This window comes from Acanthochromis polyacanthus, chromosome 2 (assembly GCF_021347895.1).
Source record: "Acanthochromis polyacanthus isolate Apoly-LR-REF ecotype Palm Island chromosome 2, KAUST_Apoly_ChrSc, whole genome shotgun sequence".
Classification (NCBI taxonomy): domain Eukaryota; kingdom Metazoa; phylum Chordata; class Actinopteri; family Pomacentridae; genus Acanthochromis; species Acanthochromis polyacanthus.
In genome coordinates, this window is record NC_067114.1 from 43,476,456 (window position 1) to 43,495,678 (window position 19,223).

Consider the following 19,223-nt stretch of genomic DNA (forward strand, 5'->3'; position numbering starts at 1 on the left):
TTTGTGTCTGAATGAGGCTTTTTTTTTGTCCCTTTGTGTTCCTTTAGGTTGTTTTGCATGTCTGTGAGGTCTTCTGGTATAAAAGCAAAAAGAAAAAGAGAAGTTCCATTGAACTTTAGACAGAATCGAACTGTTGTGTATCTGCAGTTTATCCTGTAAAGGGATATTATCTCTTGTTCCAGGCTTTCTCCATGTCCTGGACTTTTTTATGAGTGAACAGCTAGCTCAGTCTTTATGTATCATCCATACTTACAAAGTCAGAAATCTGTCTTTATCTTCCTAAACAAAGCATTGCTCAGTTCTCAGCACAGACAGCTATAAAAGATGATGCAGTTTGAAGTGGAAAAAATGTCAGATCTCAGCTGCACGCTCTGAAATCCTGTCTTTCAAATAAATTATGTACAGCCCAATTCTCAGAACTATATTAATTTTTCATCATCCTAAATGTCAATCTGCTCCACAAAGTTTCTTGAAGTGAGTGTTAGTATCTTGCCGCAGAAACAATCAGATCATATCACAAGAACTGAGAAAAAACACACATTATTTTGAAACATTTTTGAATCAGTTTGGTTACAAATGATTGTTGTTTTAAAATAATAGGGCTTTGCAGATTCAGTAACACACTAAATTGACTTGATGAGCTGGAGATTTGTTTGCTGTATTGTTAGAAGCACTGGAAATATTCATACTCAACTAAGGAGAGTATTTTTCTTCCAGATGATGAAGAACTCTGGACAGACAAGTGGGTCAGAGGTGATTAAATGTGCAGGAGTCCATGAAGCTACGAAATATCAGCGTTGATGATTAGAAATGGCTGTCAGACTGTTCGGTGAAATCGTGCTGCTGCTTTTTTGTGTGCTTGTGAAGAATCTGATTTCAGACCGTATCAAAGACTTGACTGTAGCGACCTCAAGTGGTGACTGGCCAAACTGTGCTTCCTTATATTGTAGTTTTTCTTAATATCTGGCATGAACTATCAACCACTGCTGTATTCTGTGTTTGAACTATTTAACAAAAATGGTGTCACTGGTTCAACATGTATTGGGAACAGCTAATCTATTCCAAATTGTGACATTGCAATTAGCAAATCACAAAAGCTGCAATATACAACTACTGTGCAACTGTACAAGCTACACCATGTGAGCTGCCACTATTAAATTATAATGTAATGATTAGCAATAACTGCTGTAATATAATGCTGTTGTATTGGCTACAAAGTTGTTGCCTATTGTTCAACATGTACATACAGCTCATATATGCATGCTGTTGTTGGCTTGGCATGAACCCAGTTCAATTGTTTAAAAACCACACCTCATATTTTACTACCCAAGATTTAAACCACAGATTCAATGTTGTGCTTTGATGGTATCTTATGTGGCAGTTCTCCATGTTGTAAATGAGCTACACAGTGAATGAGAAGCAAAGAAGTATCTATCAAGAACAAATATAAATTAGATATAGTTGTTTGTGAGCAGGGATGCACAGTGGAGTAGTGGTTAGCACTTTGGCCTTGCAGCAAGAAGATCCCCGGTTCAAATCCCGGCCTGGGCCTGGAATCTTTCTGCATGGAGTTTGCATGTTCTCCCTGTGCATGAGTGGGTTTTCTCCGGGTACTCCGGCTTCCTCCCACAGTCCAAAAATATGCTGAGGTTAATTGGTTACTCTAAATTGCCTGTAGGTGTGAATGTGAGTGTGATTGTTTGTCTGTATATGTAGCCCTGCGACAGACTGGTGACCTGTCCAGGGTGTCCCCTGCCTTCGCCCGAGTCAGCTGGGATAGACTCCACCCCCCGCGACCCTAGTGAGGATAAAGCGGTGTATAGAGAATGGATGGATGGATGCTTGTGAGCATTTGATTAGATTTTCTTGCCCATACTGTCCCTTCAGAACTTCTCTATTGGATAAATATTTCAATTCATGACACACCTTTAAAGTAGAATTCTTCTTCATTTGTTATGAACACCAAAGCTCTAAGTCAGGCACTTGTTCTGATAATATTCTGCCCTTTTCTTGCTCATGTGTCTTTGGCAGCCTGAGTGCTGAAGTGGCTCAGTGTGCTGCTGTGCCAGATGGTGGAAGTCTATGAATAATACATCATTAGCTTCAGCCAGACAGGTCCAAGCTGATCCGAGGTCAGCTGAATGACACAGGTGTGATTCACGCTGAGTGACTCGGGGTCGGCCACCCAGGGGTGAGCCGAGCTGACGTGATAATATGCAGACGTCATTTCTTTCTGCTGTTGGTGCTGCAAAGATGAGATTTCCAGTCTTACCGTACGTGGGTGGAGTCTTGCCATTTGACCACGGTAATCAGCGGAAAGAAATGCAGTAGGTTGGGGTTTGGCAGGGCTGACAGGCTGAATCATGTTGACCAAACAAATAAGATGGCGCCTTAAAACCGCTCCTTCCATACAGCAGTGACAGGTTCGACAGGATTTTTCTGCACATGGGGAAAAACAGAAATATCAGGCTTTTTTTCTGCATTCATCTTATCCTTAAACATAACAGAAAACATAGGCTCCTGCCCCCCCGTGACCCTAATGAGGATTAAGTGGTGCATAGATAATGGATGGATGGATGGATAACAGAAAACACAAAAAGACGCATTTTGTGTTGAGACAGTCTGAGATTAGATGATTGTAATAATGTGACTCACCAATAATGCCTTCTCCCATAACCTATTGCAGTCTTTCTTTCTCTCTGGCTTAATTTAGTTTATTATTAGGTTGGTAAGATGGCACTTTTGTATGTTTAAACACTGTGCTCCAACGTTTTTAAGTATTGTTTAACAGATATGTGTCTGAAGAAGGTGATTTAGGTCTACTTTATGAGATATTACAAGTAGAAGGATAAAACAACAATGCAAAACTGGCAAAAGGCTGATTTTTAACATCTGCCTGCATACTTTTTAAAAAACTTTATAGATGTGTCCAAAAGCATAAACCTTTCTTAGAAGCATATTTACCAAATTTGCTGCAAATCTGGAGTTTAGCTGAGAAGTTACAGAGACTGCAGAAATAATAAAACCTAGTCGCAACTCATTTGGTTTGTGTTAAATGTGCTAAAAGAAACAAGTTATTCACTTATGATCTTGGAAAGTTGGTCCAAGAGAAGATACTTTTGGACCTGAAAACATTTCTGGTTTAGCTACAGCCATGGCCATAAGTTTGGACACAGCATGACTTACTATGTCTGTTTTGATGTCTATTACAGAACATAACTAATATTTTTTGACAGCACCAGTTTAATTAGTCAACAAATCAACATGGGATATAATATTATCAATAAATTCCAACAATTGGAACAACTTTGTTCCCAAAACATAATATTAGAAGAAAATAACAAAAAATGCAGTACTTTCACAACCGAATTTGGTAAGAATAACAAAATGACACCAAACTCTTTTGATGTTTTTTTTTTTAAAATATGAAACTTAATATAGTTCTCAGGAGTTGTGTACTGTATTGTAAGTGACAATTTTGTGGTATTTTCTAAGATTCACAAGCGTCATGGAACTTGTGTCCAAACTTATGGCCATGGCTGTATATATGTGAGTAAATATTAGTCCGAGGTGTCGCGCCTCGTCAAATATTTTAGATGGGGAACCCAGAAATTTGTTTTGAAAAGAAAATCTTCACTTTTCTTAACAATTCCTTGTTCAGTGTTGCGCTTAAATGCAGTAGTGAACAGGGAACGCAAGGATAAATAAGGTTTCATAAATATTTCAGGCTTCTTTTCTTATAAACAGAAGATAAATGGCCTTAAAATACATATTGTATGTGCAGCTGAATCGAGCAGTTTTATTAGATTTTATCTGACCAAAACCTCAGTGTAGCCCTTAAGTAAACATGTAAAAAAGTGATTTAGTTGTTTTGCGTAAAAGAAAAGCTGATGTTTTTTAGCAAATTGGATGTTTTTTTGGCAACTATGTGCTATTTTCCATTGAGAACACCAAGAAATTTGAGGATATGTGTTTTGCAAAACCTAAACAATTACTAATAATTCCGTACCTTTATGTTATTATAAAGTGTTGAAAGTTTGGCTTAATTTCTAACTTTTCTGAAGCAGATTATCTCAAGTCTTCTTCTTCTATTGTCCATTTCATTTTTAGCAAATGCAAAGCAGTTAATAGAGCTGACATGGAAACTTGCATAAAACATTTCCATAGGCTTAAGATTTGCCTGCGGAGTCACTGTAAGACCTGAACCCTCTACAGGGAAGTAAATATGCAGACATCAAGCAGACTCATACTGGGATAGGAATTTATGACTGATCCGGTTCTACAACTTGGACAAATTGCTGCCATTTCTTTCATTTTTTGGCATTTCTTTGCACTGTTATGGTTATCTGTCTTTGTGAAGGTGTCTTAATAAAGTTGTCACTTGAAGCTCTAGTACACAAACCAAAAGGATATTTTTTATTCTTACAGTATTGTTATTGTTACAACAGATTACACAACTGAGCAAAAAAAAAAAGAAAAAAAAAAGCTACTGACAGTAAAAGCAAATAACATTCTTCATCTTGTAACAGCATCACTTGCAAGGATGGTATACATTAAAAATTAAGTGAACTGTTGGTTCTCGTACTTCCTGGTTGAAACAGAAATAGCAAAGTGTCCTGAGCAACCTCGACAAATTGTTTTGGTCAGACACCCGAGTCATAGCATTTCTAAAATACCAAGGCTTGTACTCTGAATCTATAGGCAGTGGTCCATGACTCAGCAACAGGGTCTTGGAGAAAGGGTGGAAACAAGTGCTCATTTCAGTAAGGATCTGAAGCAGACTTCCTGGTACCGGATACCAAAGGCACCTCCACAGCTCTTGTAGGCTGAATCCCAGACCGCCCCCTACACACTCCCCCTCCACTACCGAGTGTCACTCCAAAAGAAGTGACACTCGCAGCTGTGGAGGGCACTTTAATTGAAGGGGGAGGGTATAAATACGATCGTCAGGAATGGGATGCCCTGTCGCCTCACCGGAAAACGGAAGACGTCATCGCCATGGTAACACAAAGACGCCTACTGTCATGGCTGTACCGCTGTGGCACAGGTTGCAACTAACAAGGATCGCTGCTGCTTCCAGAAGACGAAAGCATCCCACTTTTTTCACTCACGTTTTCCAATCCTATTATCTGGCATTTCAAATCCAACAAATGAATAAATTAATAAATTAATTCTGTCAGTTGTGTTCAAATTTTAAGGTGTCAGGGGGTGCACAATTAAATCAAACGTCAGCAGAGAAGATTTGTTTCTTTTGATTTATCTTTTTACACCCCTCTTTTTGAGATGTTCTGTCAGTGTGAAAAAGGTGTGGGAGAAGTAATGGACGCATGTGGAACTTACATCGATATGTTGTTTCCTCCTTCATTTCGACGTTGCACTTCCTGAAAAAGTTGTCCAGAGTGAGCATCGATGCAGACTCGCTATTTAAGGGCTGAACAGTCCACTCTCCCTCCGCACTACGCGGTTTGAGACGGCCCTTAATATGGAGGACCCTCCGCGGGAACGCGCAAACGGAGGGATAGTGTGTAGGGATAGTGTGTAGGGGGCGGTTTGGGATTCAGCCATAGAGTCAATACTACTCTGCGCAGTGCATGGTTGACAGGAATGTTTTGACTAAGCAGTGCTTTACTAAGGGCTTTTTGCATTGAAAATCATACATCCTGTGCTTGTCTTAAAGCATCTTTGGTTAGCTGTGTGAGGGTCGAGCAGTCTCACTCACTAAAGTGCACATTTCTGAAGTTTATTGGGTCACATAAAGTCATCAAGATAAAGTATACTCAGGGAATGCGGAAGTAGACATATTTGGCACAGTAAGATAGATCTCCATTGTAGTGTTAAACAATGACTGCTGAAAGCCCTTCTCTGTGATGAGATGAAGTAGCCTGAGGTTTGATACCATCAGTCCTTTGGTAGTACCTTTTTTCACCCCCTCCCTTTCTTCAAATCAGCTTTTGTAGGTTTGTGTATCGATCAGCCAGAATTCATGACTCTTAATAAGTGAAAGTTGCAGTCCACAGCCTTCTAATAGCTCCTCGAGGCCATTTACACATTAGCCACAGTAGAGCTAAAGAATAACGCCACTATGGGAACATGATCAAAGTTCCTTCAACACGTGAACATAGTTTGCACAAAACACAAGATGAGGCTGGTGTGAATGGTGTTTGTTACGCAGGTATTAGGTATCTGCAGCTGGAGAATGAAAACAGGGGATTTTTGGACAGCGAGTGTATTTACATGATAGATAAGTTAAAAATTTCTACTTTCCCTTGGATGTATTCAGCAGTGCTCCCAATAAATACAGCAGGAAAAATACACAAAAAGAGAAACAAAAAAGTGCAATTTCAAGATCACATTTTTTCTCGCCTTAAATCACATAGGTGGGTTTGTGCGTTAATTTATCAACAAATGACATATTTAAGGGGGGAGTGGTGTGGGTTTGAAGTGTAATGGGTCTGTCTTTTGTCTTTTGTCTTGTCTATATGTTGTGTGTGGCGGGAGAGTGTGGTCCTGTATGGGGGTCTGGTGGTGAGTGGGGGGTTGGAATTTATAAGCTTTGCTTCATCCATCCCCTTTTCAAATCACTTATATAAATAGTCTGATTTTGGTGATGTCAGAAGCTGGTTTGAAATAAATGATCAATCAATCAATCAATCAATCAATCTTTCCTCTCAGACATTCAGCTGTGCATGGAGAGGTTTGCTTTTTCCTCTAACCTGCATCCAAAACATTTCTAGAAAAATATTTGTATATTGCATACATAATAGAGTGTAGTTTTGTAGAAATCCTCCTAAAACATCATTAAACACAAAGACTTCAAAGACGTACAAATGCTTAAAATTACTATTATTTTTCTACCGGTTGACCTTCCTCAAGCTAAACACGTGGACAAAATTGTTGGTACCCCTCAGTTAAAGAAGGAAAAACCCACAATTCTCACTGAAATCACTTGAAACTCACAAAAGTAACAATAAATAAAAATTTATTGAAAATTAAATAATCAAAAACAGCCATTACTTTTGAATTGTTGATTAACATAATTATTTAAAAAAACAAACTAATGAAACAGGCCTGGACAAAAATGATGGTACCTCTATAAAAGACTGAAAACTATTTGACCAGAGTGACATGATTAACTCAGGTGTGTCATTTCATTGACATCACAGGTGTTTCCAAACTCATAATCAGTCAGTCTGCCTATTCAGTCAAACTGCCCTTAAAAATGCAGGCCTTAAAATGGAAATTCAGTGCAGTAAAAGTCAACACACTGTCCACTACGGAGATTCAAGTCTTTCACTTTTTCAACCCTTCATATGTCCAACTTCACTTTTGATTACAGACTTAATTCCCTTCATACCAGAACTTCAGGGATAAGTTCTGCCATTCTTCAGAGACACTGTTTTCCAGCTGCTCCTTGTTGGAGACGTTTTGTTGCACAACTTTTCTCCACCCCAAAGGTGTAGAGTCATTTCAGGTGACTGTGTTCACATTTGTCATCTTAGCAAACTTCTACATCATTTAGACAGTTTGCTTTGGCTAAACACAATGAACAGTTGGCCGGGTTGCGGTTTGTACTTTACTTGAGACACTCTTATGTCACCATGGCAGTGCAGCTTTAATTGTAACTGAGCAGCTTTAGCCTGGTAGCTAGATTTACACACGTGGACAAAATTGTTGGTACCCCTCAGTTAAAGAAGGAAAAACCCACAATTCTCACTGAAATCACTTGAAACTCACAAAAGTAACAATAAATAAAAATTTATTGAAAATTAAATAATCAAAAACAGCCATTACTTTTGAATTGTTGATTAACATAATTATTTTAAAAAAACAAACTAATGAAACAGGCCTGGACAAAAATGATGGTACCTCTATAAAAGATTGAAAACTATTTGACCAGAGTGACATGATTAACTCAGGTGTGTCATTTAATTGACATCACAGGTGTTTCCAAACTCATAATCAGTCAGTCTGCCTATTTAAAGGGAGACAAGTAGTCACCCTGCTGTTTGGTGAAAAGGTGTGTACCACACTGAACATGGACAACAGAAAGCGAAGGAGAGAATTGTCCCAGGACATCCGAAAAAAAATGATAGACAAACATCTTAAAGGTAAAGGCTATAAGACCATCTCTAAACAGCTTGAAGTTCCTGTGACAACAGTGGCTCATATTATTCAGAAGTTCAAGACCCACGGGACAGTAGCCAACCTCCCTGGACGTGGCCGCAAGAGGAAAATTGATGACAAATTGAAGAGACGGATCGTTGGAATTGTATCCAAAGAGCCCAGAGCAACCTCCAAAGAAATTAAAGGTGAACTCCAAGGCCAAGGTACATCAGTGTCAGATCGCACCATTCGTCGTCGTTTGAGCCAAAGTGGACTTCATGGGAGACGACCAAGGAGGACACCACTGCTGAAAAAAACTCATAAAAAAGCCAGACTGGAATTTGCAAAAATGCATGTTGACAAGCCACAAAGCTTCTGGGAGAATGTCCTTTGGACAGATGAGACCAAACTGGAGCTTTTTGGTAAGGCACATCAACTCTATGTTCATAGACTCAAAAACCAAGCATACGAAGAAAAGACCACTGTCCCTACGGTGAAACATGGAGGAGGCTCAGTAATGTTTTGGGGCTGCTTTGCTGCATCTGGCACAGGGTGTCTTGAAAGTGTGCAAGGTATGATGAAACCTGAAGACTATCAAGGCATTCTGGAGAGAAATGTGCTGCAGAGTGTCAGAAAGCTTGGTCTCAGTCGCAGGTCATGGGTCTTCCAACAGGACAACGATCCAAAACACACAGCCAAAAACACCCAAGAATGGCTGAGAGAAAAGCGTTGGACTATTCTAAAGTGGCCTTCTATGAGCCCAGATCTGAATCCCATTGAACATATGTGGAAGGAGCTGAAACATGCCATTTGGAGAAGACACCCATCAAACCTGAGACAACTGGAGCTGTTTGCTCATGAGGAGTGGGCCAAAATACCTGTTGACAGCTGCAGAACGCTCATTGACAAATACAGAAATCGTTTAATTGCAGTGATTGCCTCAAAAGGTTGTGCAACAAAATATTAAGTTATGGGTACCATCATTTTTGTCCAGCCCTATTTCATTAGTTTGTTTTTTTAAATAATTATGTTAATCAACAATTCAAAAGTGATGGCTGATTTTGATTATTTAATTTTCAATAAATGTTTATTTTATTGTTACTTTTGTGAGTTTCAAGTGATTTCAGTGAGAATTGTGGGTTTTTCCTTCTTTAACTGAGGGGTACCAACAATTTTGTCCACGTGTGTAAGAACCGATCCGAAGCTTGTAGTAAATAGCTGTACACTTTTCCTCATAAAGAGTATTCTGTTGTGATTGTCTGGCCGTTCTATGAAGTACGAAGTGTGTCGTAATGCTTTGGCGCCCATACGAGGCGGAAGATGTGGATGTCCGACTTATCATCGATGCTTTCGTCCCAGCAGTACTCAGGGGAGAGCAGCTTGCTTGGTTTATGAATCCAAAAGTATTTGTTTAGATGACTCTCGTCGTGCCACAGAGCCTCCACGTCATTCAGTTTATCCTCCATGATGTTCAGGTAGCAGGCATCTGCCAAATGCTTCACATTTTCCCATGTGCCTCCAAAGATGGCAGCGTGGTAGTAGTAATCTCCGGTTTTCATGAAGGCTTTGGATTTGACGTTTCTGTCGTAGGTGAAAGCAGGTTCCTTTGCTTTGTAATAGTGGGCATGGAGCAAGGCCACAGAATCCCCCAGAGCCTCAGAGCCGAACCTCCCCTTAAACTCCTGATCCACGTCAAAGCAGAAGACGTATCTGAAGAGGTGACGGAGCTCCAACTCGATCGCTTCCGATATCGTCTTCATTCGCATCATGGAGATGTCCTGCCACCGGTTGTGCTTCGATATCTGCATGACTTTCAGGCTTCGCTGAGGAGCGACTGTGATGTTCGGCACCTTGTCTGGTAAATCTGTGAACACGTAATACGTCACCGGTAATCCCAACATAAAATGCTGTTCTGCTGACATGAGGAAAGTCTTCAGATACGCATCCAGGTACCTTAAGTAGAAACCCAGAGAAAAACAAGTGTAAAACGGATTGAATCGGATGGATCAGGGTATGATTAGTTTGTTATTTAAGTTTCTATTGAGTGTTTTAAGTGACTGTTAAACAAATAAGCTAATACAAACAATAAACACATCACAGCATTGACTAAACAAAATACATTGCTATATCGTGTATGTAAAGTCCATCAGCACCATACCAGTCACTGAAGAGTCACCAAATGACATATTATTTAAAAATCAAACTTGAACGAAAACAGTCCCACTGGCAAAGACAAACTCCACTAGTTTGTTGTACGTTAATTCATAGAGAAAAGAAATATTTACTGTGAAGGAAAAATGACTCTCTCCTTTCTAAGGTATTTCCTTGCAACTGTTAGCTGACATCATCCCAAACTATCTTCCGACAGATATACCAGGACTCTCTGCTACGGTCAAGGTTAGATATCGTCTATTCTGCCGTGACTAAGCAGATGAGTCGTCTCCAAATTGGTGTGTAATCTAAATGTGAACACATCATTTGTCAGCATATTCAAACAAGCACAATTTGAACCTCTGAAAAGTTTAGATTTTGTGGTCATTTTTTATAATCACACATTAAATTAGAAATAGGAGTTCACATTAGTTGCTAATGATTCAAACGTCCTTAAGAAGTGACACATCTAAACCTTTTATATCGAGGATCTGATGGTTTCTTTGCTTTGTGTGGGGTGTCAATATGCCAAGACATAAAGAGATAAAAAATGTGGATTCTTATCAGTCGGTAAAGGAATTTAAAATGATCTGAATTATGGCACTGTGAGGAAAATCGGCAACGAATGGCATCTGTCGAATGCCGATTTGTCCAGGACCGGCTGTCACAGAAATTTCAGCCCAACAGCATTTCATTACATGCACAAATGAGTCTCTAAGAAACCAAAGTTTTGTCACATAATCTGAAGGTAACTCTTGCAACTGTCAGTGTCAAAGTTTGATTCTATAATTAGATGTCATGCCATTAAATAGTGGCTCCAAAAAGTATACCAAAGTGAAACCACTGTTTACCAATGAGCATAAAGGCAAATACGAGGCCTTTTGTAAAAATCTGCTCTTTACAGATGAATAAAAAACAGCTGGTCAGCCAGTAGACATGTTTGGGCCACAATAAGGACAGCTTTCAAGAAGAACCTCATTCCGATGGAAGCATGGTGGTGGAAATATTGTTTGTTATGTAAACTAAGAATTCTGTAGATAATCTGAGGCCATATGTACAAAAGTTGAACTGGTGCCTTTCCTAGTATGATGATTTTCACTACACTAACAAATTCACCAGGGAATGGATCCAAAGATAGAATAATAAAGGCCAGATTAGATTCTTGTTGTGAGAAGATTTGAAACTGTAAGAAAACTCTGGAATATTGTGCAACTGAGGGAAGTTTTCATTGAAGAGTGGTCAAAAAAATTCAGCAAAGTAATGTGAAAGATGGCTAGACAGTAGTCTTAAACACCAACAAGACATTACTTATGCTACTAGCTTCTGAGGAAACTTACATTTTCCACAGAAGTACATTATACCTATTGATATTATTGAGTAAATTCAATTCAATTCAATTCAATTTTATTTATATAGCGTCAATTACAATCAAATTGTCTCAAGACACTTTACAGAACCCATAAATGAGTGAGAATACTTCATTTACTTCACATTTTATCTCTGGGAAACATTTCCAAGAGGATCAAATGCTTATACTTTTCCAGATGTGACACCCATTTTTTTTTTTTTTTTTTTTTTTTTTACAACTGTAGGATTCTTTGTGGTGAGGTTGGCCATGATTAAGTGAAATGAGGAGCCTTGAACCGAACCAGCTCTTTGCATTAGTTTATGCTTGCATCACTTAGTTTTTCCTTTTACAGACAGTAACCCTAGCAGCAGAAATACAACCTCTTTAAGCTAGAGCAAACACTGGTAAGGAGATCTTGAGTAAACATGATGTGTTGCACAGTAGATAAACCTGAATCGATTCAGGCACAAGGTATTCCTTCATTCTTGTTCATCCTAAGCGATTAGCATCTTTAATCTAGCATCTTTCCACAGCTGTACCTCGACACTATGCAGCTTTAAAGTGAGCCTGGAGAACCCACCATTAGTTCTTGTACTGGTATGGTTACTTGGCTTCCATTTAGGTTTTTAATAAAGCATATATCCGCCACTGAACATCTCGTATAATTGTAAGAATGTTCTGACAGTGTTGGCACAACAAACCTTCCCACAGCAAACACGGTGAGGGCCACTGTTGAATTTTCTTGGATGTGCTTTTGGTCGAAAACTTTGGGGTCAAACATTCCCTCCCAGATGATCGGAGCTCTCCAAGATGTGCGTGTCTGAACTGCTGGTCTGGCCCTTTAAATGGAAGAAGAAAACAAAATACTGTCACTTTAAAGGGAGGACAAAGAAAGTCAATTTGTTTTTGTTTAATCCACCCTGTTGCTTTCTAATGTAATGATTGCATCAGATCAGTTTAGGAACTTTAAAGGTCTCATAATTGTATCTTTTTAAAAAAAAAAAAAGTGTTTTCACAGTTACAGAGATAAGTTAATTACTAACATTACTGTACAACTGTTTATCATTTTCAGCTCCCTGATGATGTCACTTAAAACAAACCAAAACAATGAAATACATTTTACAAATTTTCAGCTGCTTACAGGTTCTGGGTAAGAGGAATTCTAAAAATAAAAGCACCATACACCACATACAGATTCATTGTTGAGTTACTGTGCCTCCGTAGCACTAGTACATAAAAAAACCCTCAAAATTTCAATGCATGAAACGGCAGAGTTGGTTGATTTAACATCAGTTCCAAACTTCAGATTATTCATCTTGAAATATACACTTCTGTAGAAATAGTCAAAGACATAAATTAATAGGACAAATCACAACTGATACAAAATTAAATAATAAAAGTACCAAAAAATGCATAACGCATTAATTGAAAGAAGAAAATACGGATGAAATAAAATACTAAAAAGCAATTTAAAAAAAGACAAGGTCATTCCAAAGCTGAGGGGTCCTGATGGCAAAAGCAAAGTCAGGCTTAGATTTGAACCGTGACTTTCGGGCAGTCAAAAGGCTTTCACCTGAGGATCTGAGGCTGGAACTGCATCATATCGGGTCTGGCATTTTCTGTTACATAGCTTAATGCTAATCAACTTTCAATGTAATGAATATAATCTTATCAGTTCCTCTACAATGGTTCATGTTCAAGAAACTTCCTCTAACATAACTGGCAAGTCAAAAAAACTGCAAAATGTCACCATTGACTGAATAACTGGTTTGTTGTTTGCTTGCATTTGGAGACTTCCTCGTTTCAAGCTATTTTGCTTACTTGTGCATTTGTTCATTGTTTCCAAATATGCAGAACAACCCTTCTTTATTAACTTTTTTTAGCCTTAGGTTTTTATTTTCATACCAAGCTTGTTATTTCTCGCACAGTTCTTTCCTCCAAAGTATTACTGGATTATTTAAAGTTGTCTGTGTTTGAGAAAAGCAAGTTGCTTACGTAGCTCTGCATTTGTTTTATCCAGTTTGTGAAAGTTCCAGTTGTACAACTTTAACCAAAAGCTTAATTTCTGATTAAAAACTATGCGAAGTTAAGACTTTTGGTATTTGTGTTTTCTTCTTGATGGTGCCAGATGATTCAGAACAACCCAAAGGTCAGAAACATTCAAGTCCGTCAGTGGCGTTTGTAACGAATAAACAAATCAGCTAGCTAGTTGATTAATTCCACAAACGCAGCTGCAGTACATGCAAATGACTAAGTTTTACCTTGTTTAACCCTTTGATGCACAACATGGGTCAAACATGACCCCAATCCAAAGGAAAAATGGTATCTCCTTACCCACAGTGCTTTATCAAAGGGTTAACCATTTCAGACTACATCCGTGCCCAACCTCAAGAAAAACTTATGCCCTCAGGGATTCATTTGTCCTTTGTGCAGCTTGCTTGCTTTGAGTATCATGACCTTTCATTATGCTATTGTCCTATGCGTCACTGAACTCTTTGCTCTGAGTAAACAGAAAAATGAGACTTGACTCAAAGACTATAACCTGTTGTTTCTTAGTGTCACTGAAATATTATCACACAGTAGCCAAGGGACTTCATAGCCCCCCATTTAACGTCGAGTATGTCTTTATGTATGGCTGGCAGTTTGTCAATGTATATGACAAAAGCTCTCGCCTCAGTGCAGAGGCGAAAGCTTTTGTCATATTGCATGACCTGCATATTGTCGTTTCCTGGTGGCATCACATAAGAGTGTGAACCTAGACATGTATCAAACTCTCACAGGTAATTAAAGAAGAGTTTTCTTCATATAATACGCCCCTTTTCCCAGCATTACTTCATAACCGGGAGGGAGATAATGTTTTTGTCAGTGATTATGTGTGACACGTCACTGAGTTGTGAGCTTATGCGTTAGCCTGGTCTGCGTGCCATTCAATTCTACAATTTCATTTGGCAGACACGTAAGCGATGTGCATCTGGGAGTAGATCCAACAAAAGCAAGGATCTAGTCAGGAGAAAACAACCTGGATAAGTGCCATAAAACAAGTTCAAGTGTGTCAATTATTTCATTTAGTCTGAAAAACAAACTGGGCTCAAACTGGTCAAGTTAAATGTCACACTAACCATACCTATAAATAAGAGAATATATGTTGATATAAGTTAAATCCATGAAACACGACAAAGAAACATCAAGTGACAGTGCTAACAAAAAGTGAGACAAGTTAGTTTTAAACACATGAATGACTGAGCAAGGATACAGCTCCTGCCTAGAGTCCACATTTGAGGAATTAAATATTTGCAGAAAAGCACCCCTTGTGAAATCAAAACAAACAAAACGGCACCAAAAAACAAGTCTCAGCAGGAGCGTGCACCCTGCTAAACTGGAAAAATTTTTGCACAGAGATTAACATTTTTGCAGATTGATCATTTGCTTCTTTCCAGAGGACTCCAATCCTATAATTTACATCTGATCATACCACCGATATGACTTAGTTGATCAATGATGAAGGTATGTCAGATATCAGTTGTCTGATTGTAATGGAGTAATGAAGGCGATTTTAAAAATAAAAGTGACTCACTGAAATTGCCTATGCTGCGGTTTGACACCCAGAGCTGGCCGCTAAACTCTGTGATATTCTAACGATCTTACACTTGTCACTGCTTGTGTGTGCAGCGAAGTGTTGGTGAGAAAATAACAGTTAGGAATGTAAGTACAGTCTAATCATAGTTGTAACCTGTGCAACCGTCTTCACGCCCATCACTCATAAACTCGTCACTTTTCCCACATCGTAAGCCACACTGTCCTAGAGATTCCAATTAATCGCCCAGACACCGTTCTAAAAAGTTCCTCTACTGCTAGCGGCAATTTATGATGAGATACACGTAAATACAGAACTTTAATAATATGGGATGCTTTCCCCTTCACACAAATATACACTACCAGTCAGAAGTTTGGGGACACTTAGAAATGTCCTTGATTTTTGAAAGAAAAGCAGTTATTTTTTTCAATGAAGATAATATTAAATAAATCAGAAATACAATCTCGACATTGTTAATGTGGTAAATGACTATTCTAGCTGGAAATGGCTGATTTTTAATGGAATATCTCCATAGGGGTACAGAGGAACATTTCCAGCAACCATCACTCCTGTGTTCTAATGCTACATTGTGTTAGCTAATGGTGTTGAAAGGATCATTGATGATTAGAAAACCCTTGTGCAGTTATGTTAGCACATGAATAAAAGTGTGAGATTCATGGAAAACATGAAATTGTCTGGGTGAGCCCAAATATTTGAACGGTAGTGTGTAACAAAATATGCAAGTGTTATCATATTAAGTGATGGAAGAGCTGGATATCCTGGACTGTTCTGACAAAAACAAGATGACATGTATTAGCACTAGCACTTATAATAAACACAATAAGAGCTTAGAAGTAATGGTAGTGAAAGTACCCTTAAAAAATAGCCTCCAATAGAGCTCTAAGGATTAAGGTTAGGGCCCTTTGTTGTCATGTTTACCATAATGCACATGTTCAATGGAAAAGTTGAACGAAAAAACACTGCTTTGAAACGGTAAACAAACTGTTGCCTTCATGTTAAAGTTGAATGTTTTGTCAACCCATCCATCCACCTTTTCAGATTTTATGAGTCAATAACATGACTTCTACTTAATTTGCACATGAGAAAAGTTACAATTAAAACACAATTACTTCAGTTATTAGTATTGTTATTATTTTTGTAGATCTCTTACTCAAAGTTGAGCGTGTCGTCCACATTAACATATTGTCTTGATGATTCTGTAACGGCCACCGGCAGATCCGTCCTCATTATAGTGTCTGTTAAGTACCTTGAAATTGGAAAAAAAAATGGCTCATGTTACTGTGACAACATTTCTTGGTAGAAATTCTTGCAGAAATTGCTTTGCAAGTGCCTTTCGATACACACCTTGAGTTTAAGGAAATGACACCAAGAACAAGCAGCACAAGGCAGCAGAAGATCCACACATTTCTTGCTCTCAGAATGTGACCACTGGGATAATGCAAAAGCAGACGAAGAAAAAAAGGAAGAAAACACTTCAATTTAGCCTACATGGCTTTAAATCAAGTGCATGGTACAGGGACAGAAAGTTGTATGAGGGCAAAACACTAATGTAAATGTTAACGTGTGTGATCAATTCCGGCCTTCGTCTGGACTCTTAATTCAATGTATGGACCGTAAACAACAGCCCATCACCTCTCAACAATTGCATTATTTCTAAAGGGAACAGTATTTAAACTTGTAAACAAACATATCTCGTGGAAAGATGATTTCGCAAATACAGGCTCCAAAAGAGAAACACAATGCAACTGCCCTGATACACAAGATAAAAAACAAACAAAACAAACAAACAAAAAAACCCTTGTGATCCCTGAAACGAAACCCCATACTTCTGTGATTTCTGATAAACCTAACTGCCTCAAAACTGGGTAGAAGAGTAAATGGAAACAAAAGATATTTTACATATATGCCAGTGAGATTGAAAATTTAGATAGTGAGTATTCAAAACATGAACCCATACAGCCTGAATGTTGGCCAGCTAAAAGTCAATCAAAACACAGCTGGAGAAGTATTTAGGAGCTGCAGAACGAGGCACAAGACCACCCATAGTCTGCCCTTCCAAAATGATGCCACAGACAGTACACTAGTTCCATAACCAAGCTCAAAAAACATGTGCAAATGCATGCGTCTTGGCTCAGTGGTTATAGAAGTAAGTCAGAGTCTGTGCAACTGTTCATTAACCACTACGACAAAAACCTCCGCTTGCTCTTCAGCGCTAGACTCAACAGGAACAGAAACCTGCTAAATGCTAGGAAACATTCTTTGGTCAGATAACATCAACACAAACTGGTTCATGTCACATAAATCTAGCTACCAGGCTAAAGCTGCTCAGTTACAATTACAGCTGCACTGCCATGGTGACATAAGAGTGTCTCAAGTAAAGTACAAACCGCAACCCGGCCAACTGTTCATTGTGTTAAGCCAAAGCAAACTGTCTAAATGATTTAGAAGTTTGCTAAGATGACAAATGTGAACACAGTCACCTGAAATGACTCTACACCTTTGGGGTGGAGAAAAGTTGTGCAACAAAACGTCTCCAACAAGGAGCAGCCGTAAAACACTGTCTCTGAAGAATGGCAGAACTTATCCCTGAAGGCTGGTATGAAGGGAATTAAGTCTGTAATCAAAAGTGAAGTTGGACATATGAAGGGTTGAAAAAGTGAAAGACTTGAATCTCCGTAGTGGACAGTGTGTTGACTTTTACTGCACTGAATTTCCATTTTAAGGCCTGCATTTTTAAGGGCAGTTTGTAAATGCTGTTCACTTTAGAGGTGATGCCATTATTAAGGTGACGCTGAAATGACATACTATACCTTGCGTGGTAAAAAGGGCATGTTTTCAACATCTCTTTGCCCAGTTTTACAATTTAAAGAAGGAAATGAAATACTTATCCATAAGACTAGCAGTGCGAATTTAAAACTATAAAAAGTTTGCATGATTAGAATCAGTAAACCTAGTCCCTTTGAATAATTCACAGAGCTTGTATTTGTGCCTTTTTATCAAATGTAATTTTTTTTTTTTGAGTAACATGAGCTGCTTTTATCATCAGCTTGACTACTGAAAATATTTACAAAACTAACTGGAAGAGAAGGGGCACATTACCTCATGACTTTGAAAAACTGTCCTTTCATTCGACGGGCAGGCAATGTCAGAGCGATATGCTGGCTGGGGGATAAAATTACACCTGAAAGGAAAGCACAAACAACTTCAGTTTACACAGAACAGTGAACCTGTTGCATAGCAGAGCCAACCGGTATTTTGAAACAGAGCATAAAGGGCTGCAAATATAGCCCAACCCAAACAAAAATAATAAAAAAAAAACCTCAATTTGTTTAGTGTGCAAACAACAGCTGTCAAAAGTCATGATATCCTCAATGCAGTCAGGCACATGCAGAGGGAGCTGGAGCACCTGCCCCTTTGCCCCTTGATGCCCAAAGTATCCTTTTGTAAAAGTTGTTTTTTAAATTAAATTTTTATTTGTAAGTGTGTGTGTGTGAACGTCTTTGTGGCCCAAAATAGCAAATAAAATAATAATAATAATTCAGATCTACCCTAGGTCGGTCACATGATCTGTAGGCAATGAGACATAAGTTCTGGTATTTCACTAAAACTGTACATGCATTTTCACATAATTTTGGACTAGCACAGTATAATTACAACAACAATTAGAAGAATTTCAATTGTGATTTTCTCAACCTCTCATTTAAACACATCAATACTTGTTGATATTTGTATGTACAGAGACAAATTTAATATAATACGCATAAATATAAAATATATAACTTTTAAAACCTTGCTGTCTTGCGAAAAGGAGGTAATCAAACCGAATAAAAGCATAAATACATGATTTCCATATCATTTCATTATTTTGTACTTTATTATTAGCGCTATGAATAATAAAGGGCAGATTATGAATCAGCACCATGGAGCAAATTTGTGTCTATACAGTATACGTCTTAAAAAGATATGAAATTTAAAAGCAAGGACTCCAGGAAGAGCAGTCACAGTTAAACAGTCCAGTGTCTAATG

At 38.4% G+C, this 19,223-nt stretch overlaps 1 protein-coding gene across 1 annotated transcript; it reads right to left on the reverse strand.

Annotated features, from left to right (window-relative positions):
• Positions 1 to 9,285: 9,285 nt before the first annotated feature.
• On the reverse strand, positions 9,286 to 18,868 carry LOC110970671 (N-acetyllactosaminide alpha-1,3-galactosyltransferase-like). The gene is made up of 5 exons (XM_051945035.1): positions 18,297 to 18,868; positions 16,542 to 16,625; positions 16,348 to 16,443; positions 12,304 to 12,441; positions 9,286 to 10,056 (listed from the first exon to the last, which is right to left on the reverse strand). Exons 1-5 carry the CDS (start codon positions 18,323 to 18,325, stop codon positions 9,372 to 9,374), a joined length of 1,032 nt encoding a protein of 343 aa, XP_051800995.1. The 5' UTR covers positions 18,326 to 18,868; the 3' UTR covers positions 9,286 to 9,371.
• Between the last annotated feature and the right edge of the window lie 355 nt (positions 18,869 to 19,223).